This window comes from Cyprinodon variegatus, unplaced genomic scaffold, assembly GCF_000732505.1.
Source record: "Cyprinodon variegatus isolate N-32 unplaced genomic scaffold, C_variegatus-1.0 Scaffold412, whole genome shotgun sequence".
NCBI lineage: Eukaryota > Metazoa > Chordata > Actinopteri > Cyprinodontiformes > Cyprinodontidae > Cyprinodon > Cyprinodon variegatus.
Window position 1 is genome coordinate 92,976 of NW_015150865.1, and position 8,648 is coordinate 101,623.

General features: G+C 37.5%; 1 protein-coding gene across 2 annotated transcripts in view; it reads left to right on the forward strand.

Moving 5' to 3' along the window:
• Positions 1 to 8,648, forward strand: part of LOC107093188 (contactin-4-like) — a 124,818-nt gene that overhangs the window by 39,132 nt on the left and 77,038 nt on the right. For both annotated transcript variants that reach the window (XM_015388062.1, XM_015388061.1), the window contains 2 exons: positions 1,756 to 1,931; positions 7,241 to 7,336. In XM_015388062.1, coding sequence (XP_015243548.1) covers positions 1,756 to 1,931; positions 7,241 to 7,336 — 272 coding nt within the window. The remainder of the gene's footprint in view (positions 1 to 1,755; positions 1,932 to 7,240; positions 7,337 to 8,648) is intronic.

The window sequence follows — 8,648 nt, forward strand, 5'->3', positions numbered from 1 at the left end:
AATTAAACCTCTCAGAACTCATCTCTGCTTCACTTGACTCTGCATCTGGGTCCTCAAGCAACCTCACCACCCATTGTTGACATAAACGCACTAATACTTTACCCTAAACGATTCGTATCTAGATTTAAATCCTATTTATTTAGAGTGAACTGTGATTGCGCTATTTAAACATTATTAGTTTAGGTTTTCTAGCTTTCTTTCATTGTGCCAATCCTTTTCTTCTTTTTTATTGTCCTATGTACTTTTCCCTATGTGTTTTCATATAACGTACAGTGCCCTGCATTGTCTAGCTACAGAATCATGCTACATAAAAAAGCATACATTGCCTTTGTGCTTTGACTCTCATTTCAATCCTTGTGAAGTTCATATTCCTTGATAATTCTCTCTACGTCGAGGTATTTCCTAATGATGGTAGATGTTTTTCTACCACACTGTTTCTTTCCTCTAAACAAAGAATCTGTCCTCTCCACGATACTCTAACCTACTGACTCAGAGTGAGGGACTATTTAGAGCCCCAGGTAAACTTTGCAGGTCTTAATTAGGGTGTGACACTATTCTTGTCCAGTATTTACATTTGTCAAAATATTCTACTTTTCTGAAACAATGTATTTAAAGTTTTCATCATCTGAAAGCTTGGCTTGATATATCTCAATCAATATAGCACGTCTATTTAATATTTCCATTTCCCTCTCTTAACATGAATGACAATACAATGTACACTTTGTTTCATCTTAATAATTTTTTGAGATATACCTATGTGTTTTGCAACACTTCTGGGCTTCTTGTAAACACTATTAACAGAACATTTTATCTAAAAGACATCAATTAATTCTAATACTGTTTTATTTCAACTGTAGTTGTGAAATGTAGACGTAGGCTTCTGACACATTTCATTCTCTATCTTACAATGATGATGTGCTACCCAGATCTAAACATTAGAAAAGGAAGCGGTATTGGGCCTTTTTATATTTTTGAATTATTGTTTTGCTATCCAAGTGCTTCTGTATTAAATAGTGCATGTTTACAGGATCAAGGGTGTGAAACAATTAAGGACTGTCTAAAGTATAAATAAATGTTTGTTTTCAGTTTGTCACCCCACAGATGTTTTATTAATAGCTGATCTGAGTTTGAATTATTAAAACACAACTAATCATATACAATAAATCACAAAAAATATATTAACAACCTGCATAATACATATAGCAGTTTTACAGCAATTATAGTTTAATGCGGTTCATAACTTTTTGCTAATATGAGCTTAATTGATCAACACAAGAAGCCAATGTTAGTAGGTTAATTAGTCTTGCTGTCTGCTCAGAGATACCCTGCAGTCAGCTTCTTAATTGAGATGCTTCTCAGAGATCGACATCTTTTGTCCCTAAAATGCAGTGTCTTAGATATACTAATGGCTGTGCACACAATTAGTTTTCCTAATCACAAAATATTCCCAAAATAGTTACATTTGTGTCTTTTTTTTAAACAAGGAAAGTTTTCTTGCTCTTACAGCCCATTGAACAGCTGCCCCCTAATCTTATCAATAGCTCTTCACTCATTCACTTTCTCTGGCATCTCTTTAAAGACTTTAAACCGTAATGAAATGACACACCATTTTAAGAGTTTGAAACTTTAACTTTCTAAACTATGGTGTTGCTACATACCACTAACCGGCCTCATCCCTTATCAATAGTTGGACTGGTTATTAGTTATCTATTGTGAAATTCAAAAGCTTTACACACAGTGTGTGTGTTTTCACAGGTGGAAAGTGGATGGGAGGGATGTAGACACAGACTCAGATCCAAGCTACAGCCTTGTTGAAGGGAACCTGGTGATCCATAATCCTCATTTCATCAATCATGGTGGAGTCTATCAGTGCATCGCTACAAATGCTTTTGGAACTATCGTCAGCAGGGAGGCCAAAGTCCAGTTTGCATGTGAGTAGTTTTTCTTTCTTTTTCTTTTTTTTCTTGGTTTCAAATCTAAAAACATTTACAGCCTAGCAAAACCTAAATATAGCAAGGTTAACAACATTATACATGAGTTGGTAAGAATTGATCTTCTGATACAACAGTGTAGACAGTGTCGTTGGGCTCTATGATGAAAGAGTTTGTCCCGCAACCCAAGGATCACAGGGGTCAAACACCAGCTCTCTATGTCTGTCCTTCTGTCCTTAGGCAAGAGAGTTCAGTTGCTTTTCCTACTGATGGTGTACAGCAGCCTTCTTTTTGTCAGTGCTACCTGTATCTACAAGTAGCCTGCCACCGTGGGGAGGTGAATCACTGAATATTGTGTACTTTCTACTACCTAACCTGACTATGAGTATCGGTCAAATGGTGACATTAAGTGTAGAACTCAAAATTTTGCAAAGTTAGATTTACATGACCTATATTTAAAATTTGACTAATATAATACCAAACTTTTCTTTGAAAAAATATGGAAAAATCATAGTAGAACAAAGAAATGTCTTTATTTTAACTATTTTGTTTTCCCTTTAACTATTTTGTCCTCCCTTACATTAACTAAAGCCACTATCACTGCAGTACGGTAAGGGATTATTTTAAAACTGTAAGGTCTTTTGCTTCTATGATTTCTAACTCAAATGTACAGTAGAAACTGTATTTTGTTTTTTGACTCCTTACTATGACATGCCTAAGTAAAATGTACTCCTCAGAGGTTACCTTACTGTCAATGCATATCCAGTTTTGTGTAATTTAACCTTACTCTAAATTCAGTTTTAAACCTAAGGGGTTTGGTAAAAAATGTTTGAAAAAATCATGAAGATTTGAATCAAATGCAGACAGATTGGGGGAAAAGTTTAAACTGTTTCTTGCTGGGTTTTACTTGTGATACAGTGTGACAAGCTTTTCCCATCTTCTAAACTGTTCATCATCAAATAATCAGTCAAGACTTTCATGAGAACCATTAAAGAGCTGCAAAGCTCAATTGCATGGGTGAGAGAATCTATCAATAGAAAAACTATTTGCCACACACTCCACTCATCTAGCCTTTATTGATGTATCGCAATGCTATAGTTAGAGTAAATTAAAACTGTACATCCATAAAAAATACCCATAATGACAGCGATTTTAGGATCTCATTATATCAACAGGGACATACATATAATACTGCATGGTCCAGGTATAGAACCGTATTGAGTTTAGACTAGAATCCTACACAGGGAGCAAAGTTCATCTTCCAGCTCATCACCAACCCTAAACATGCAGGCAGAGCCACAGTTGAGAGGTTAAGAACAGAACACATTCAAACATAAGAATGGACCAAGTCATACCCCAAAATGGCATGCAGCTGAAAATGATGTAAAATTAAATGTCTCTCAGGAGGTGTTTTTTCTTCCTTTCTTTCTTTTTTAAACAATGTGTAATTTACATTTCTCATCAATACATATGTAGGCACAATTATTTCAGTACTAAATGAATGAAAGGAGTAGTGAGGAAGAAAAAATTCTGGCATCTTCCAGGTATCAGTTTATTATTGATCTAGCTGGCACCTTGGCAACCCTGAACATGATATAATAGCTATAAAAAAGTACTCTGTGCATCAAGAAGAGACTGTAAAGGAAAATCTAGTCAGCAGAAAGCTGACTTTTAAGAGCAGAGAATTTACTCACAGTTGTCACGTGTTGCCTTAAAGAAAATATTTTTTTCCAGTTTCCTGTAAAACAAAATTATAATTTGATCAAGACACTCTTGGGGCGTTTCCAAGTGTTAGTGTGTTCCTGAACTGTATTCATCTGTAACGGAAGCCCGAACTTCTTGTCTGGCTCTTCATCTATCTAAAAGGAAAAATCTAATAAACTGCTATCTTGACTGCCAGGAAATTTGGGACTGCTGCTTATTGTTTCTTGAAGGAAGGACAATAATAACTTTTGTGATCCTTCATACTTAATCTTGCCTCACTATCAGATAACGTTTGACATTGAAAATATAAGATACTGTAAAGGGAAAAGATAGTGGCAATTTTTTGTTTTTACGACACAAATGTTTTTTGTTTGACTTCAGTATTTTAGATATCTTTTCCATCCTTCATGATATACAAAAGAACAATAAAATTGATAAAGTTTGTGGTTTTCTTGTAACAGAAAACATTTAAGAAAATGTAATATTTTTTGTACACAAACTTGAAATACCTCCATCAAGGCTCTCACCATGATTTTTATGAGCGTGAGGGGAACACTTATTTCTTTATTTGCGTCTTTGCTAATTGAGCCCACTACTTCTTCCTTTAATCTTTTCCCCATGTTAAAGATGAGGTTCATTTCCCCCAATATTATACAAACTATTAATGAGACATTGTCTGATCCACCTACAGTTGCAGAGGGGAGTTCCAGAGGCACAGCAATGCTGCTTTTTATTTATTATTGGTTTGTTTGGCTTGACAGATCAGCCCTTTGGGAAACTTTCTGCACCTGGAGACTGTCTTTTGGTAGGGCAGAGGCATGTGCGTTTTCCTGCCTACAAGCAGTCTATTACAGAGTCTGAAGGGCACAGGGCTCACATTTTTTTACAGTACTCTATTTATGTATATTTGGAAATACGTAGGTAAAAATGTTTACGAATACCATATCTACATCTGTAGCGGCCTCCTACTGACTTTCTCACTCAGGCCCTTAAAGTGGGGTAACACATTTAAATTGGGTCTGCTGCCACACAGAAGGAAGTAGAGAGTTGAAACAAGTGTGCATATCAATACATCCAATTTTGAAAAAAAGTACTTTTCTAGGCAACAGTAAAGTCTTGCTACAACCAATTTCACTCAAGAGAGGCAATGAAAATATAAGCCAAACATGAATGGTTAATCTAGAGAAAATATAGAAATATTGCAAATTGAAAAATTTGCACAGCTCCAGTTTCAAGGCTGTTTAAGGGATCAACTGATTAGGGCGGGGGATTAACAGTGTTAACATAAACTTAATATGCTGTAAAAAAAAATGTAGGATTTTTCCTGCCAAAAACCAAGAGCACACATTTTCAAATTTAAGAGCAGGATTTCCTCTACTGGCATCCCAAACTTGAAATGCTCATATCAAAACTTCTCCTTTCTCTCAAATTATATCATCTTCTCCATAGAATCTTTGCTTGTGCTCTCAGATCTAATGCTTCTTGCACAGATGTTTTATCCTCCCGTTTACTTCCTCTTCTTCGCACACAAACCAATCTCTGCTCAAGTCAGAGATAAGCTTACAAAGCCGTTGGATCTGCTTGTGGATTTTTCACACTCTCTCAGACTGTCTCGTACTGTAGCAACCTATCCAGCCAATAGAAGGACATCCTCAGAAAGGGTGCGCTTGTTTTATTCTGCTGAGTTGCCTATAAACTCAGTCGAAGAAAAGCAGCGCACCCTTTCTGAGACTGGTGTTCGGCTGCAAATGCTGCTAGGGGACCATCGGAGTCCAGTATGAGAGCAGAGCCGACGACTTTGTAAGTATATTTTGACTCGAGCAGAGATTGGTTTTCGCACAAGAAGGAAGTAAATGAGAGGAGAAAATCTGAGCAAGAAGTATTAGATCTGAGAGCGGAAACACCTATTTGCTCGAAAGGAGCAGAAGTTTTGAATGTGAGCAATACAAGTTTTGAACGAAAGTAGAGGAAATTCTGCTCTCAAAAATGTGTGCTCTTGGTTTTTAGCAGGAAAAATCCTCCATAATAAAGGAACCTCTAACATCATGTGTCTTCAAGTTATCCCAAAATTCATTGATCATAAGTCAGTTTAGATAAAAAAAAAAAAAGAGTTCAATCGCATAAAAAATTTTAATAAATTCTGTGACACTAATAGCCTCCAGTGGACAATTCTGCAGATGGGAGAGAAGACAGAGACTGTCCTTGACCCAGGGCATCTGTTTCAAGGACTACAAGCCTCTATTTATAGGCCACTTTCTCTTCTTTCATGACTGCAGCGACCCAGTTACATCCCTTCTTAATTAAATATGTTACACTTACAATTGTAGAAGGAGCAAGAACTCACAATTAAATATCAAATTAAGATTGTTGAAGAAATCCACTCTGGAAGACAGGGAGTTTGGGTATTTTCCCCATGCAGATTTCGATCAACCTAAATTTGGTCTTGTTTGGATCAGTGTGGAAGCACAATGCAAATCAAAATAATGTGGACTCAAGAGGTGGTCTCCATTCAGGTCCAACAAAAAAGCCTCTGAAAAAAATGGAAACTTGACACACAGACTTGGACCTCGAAAGAAATACAGTGTCTGATAGAAATCTGGTCAGAAAATTGTATTGTGAAGCATTTGACCTGCACACCCATTCTGCATCTCCAATGCATCAGCATATTATTTTCTAGCTACAGCCGCGCTTTACCTTCAACCATTGTTGGCCTATAGTTCTACATGCAAACCATGAAGAAGAAAAAAGTGAGCCGCTAATAACCTGCGTACCTCATCCTACATTACGAAAGATTGTGACAAAAGAAGTTACATAAGCTGATGTGGAATCAACCTTTGTTAACCAAAACATGAAGCTCTGTATCATTTTGATATTCGGAGACTCACTGTGGTGCACATTGAACATGTGTGAAAACACTCTTATTTTCTGACTTTGGCCTAAATGAAAAATAAACTAATTGTTTTGCTTCATCACAGTTTGGGTATAACTTCAGAAATAATTAGAAGGGCTGTATATATGACTTTGCTGAGATTCTTAATTAGCTGAGCTTTGATTTGACCCTTGCTGATATTTGCGTGACCTCTCTAGAGACCAGATGGTATTTCAAGGACTTTAGGATTGATATGTCTCCTTGCTATTTATTCTGCCATGCAGACAGCAGCGTTTAATCAAAGGTGAAAGTTGAGCTGCTGCCTCTCTGGTTCAATCTCTTTAAGTTGCAGGGGAAACTAACAGGGGAGCATAGTGTTTTCATGTTGGTGAGAATCCATAGCACCTTGGAAAAATGTTTATGCTTTCTAAAAGTTTAATTTGTGATTTTAAAACTGCAAAAGATCTCAAAGGTTAAAATCTAAACAGTGTAAATGGGGTTCAAACAAATACAGAGAATGCTTTCATTATTTGTATGCAAAATGTATTTCAAATACCGTGTTTTATTTTCATTCCTGTTTACCCTACTCTATGTTGTTCTGTTAAAAAGATATATTTTAGATACATTAAGTAGAGTTTCTCTGTGGGGCATTGTAGAATACTGGGGTTTATTTTAAGGAAGATGGAGGTATTTAAACAGACACCATGATGGGTCGTTGTTTCTTTATATCCAACAGATCTACAGAACTTCAGCCAAAAGCCACGAAACACAGTGACAGTCAGAGAGGGTCAAGCTGTGGTTCTCCTCTGTGGCCCGCCACCCCATTATGGAGGTACTGATATCTTGACTATAACTCCTGTGAATTTTCTTTCAGTTTCATATACTTGCTTGGCTCAGCTCTCTTTATTGGTCTTTTGACTGCTCCTTATTTTCCTCCAGCTTCACCACTGTGATTCTTTTGTTTCTGTACCCTCCCACCTGCGTCCACTGCCACTGCTGTTTCCAACACTGTTTTCCACTTGCCTCCCCTTATCAATCACACTCTGCCATCCCAGACCCCTTCTTTCATCTGCAGTTCACAGTCTTGCACTTCTTAACCTTGAACTCCTTTTTCGTGCACATATGATCTGCGACTGTGCTGTCATCTAGAAAGTCTCCCCAGCTCCATCTCATCCAGCTGTCATATATGGTTCCGAGCAGGTTATCTGTTGGGTAATAATGGCCGCTGGTGGCTGCTGTGGGAGCATTTATCCTTTAGCTCAGCTGTAAGTTTGCTCATATGTCTGGGTGCTGCTGATTAGCGGGCCCTCAAAGGGGTCCATGCTCCTGTAGCTATTTGGTGCCCAGCAGCACAATTTCACGCCTCCACAGCAGCCTTTCTCTGCTTTCTGTTTTCAGCCAAATCCTGCAGCCATGTGGAATTCCACACATTAACATTTTTTTTTGCCCTCCTTTCCTCCACCCCTTAGTTTTACCCTTCGCCCTTTGAATACCCCCATCTCTTTAGTATTCAACCTTAAAAGGATCATAGTCACACACTTGATGGGATTTGCACTGGGTTATAATACTAGCTTGAGGTGTTTCAGAATTGAATACGACAGTAAAATGTGTGTATGATGTCAAAATTGCTTAAATGCTTTTAAGTAAGGCAACAATTGTTGAGGAAATATATAATACACCTTATTAAAAAGGAGATTTATTTCAAACTTATCTGAGTAATCGATACCTAAGTGGACTTAAAAGAGCCACCCGTAGAGTTAAACTCAATCAGAAGACATGGGATTATGTGCCTGCAAGTCCTCTGTTGCTTTGGGACTGCAGCTCTTGAACAGAGCCAGACTGTGATAGTCCCTAATCATGAAAGGTCTGTCAGTTCATGCCCTGACTTTCCTCGTAATGATTTTGAATCACAGTTTTCCCTCAAGGAAGCAAATGGAACTTTTTAGTGGCTGCAGTCAGACAGACTGAGTGCCAAATCTTGTTCAATTAATAGAGGGGTGTGTTTTGGGAGGGAGTGTGTTGGGGGAGAGGCAAAAATGGCTTAATTCATTTACAGTTGCTGCAGATTTCTTTAAATTACTTTCTTACTCATTTCCAACCCAGTCTCATAGGAAAATGTACCCCCACTACGTTGGTCCACACTG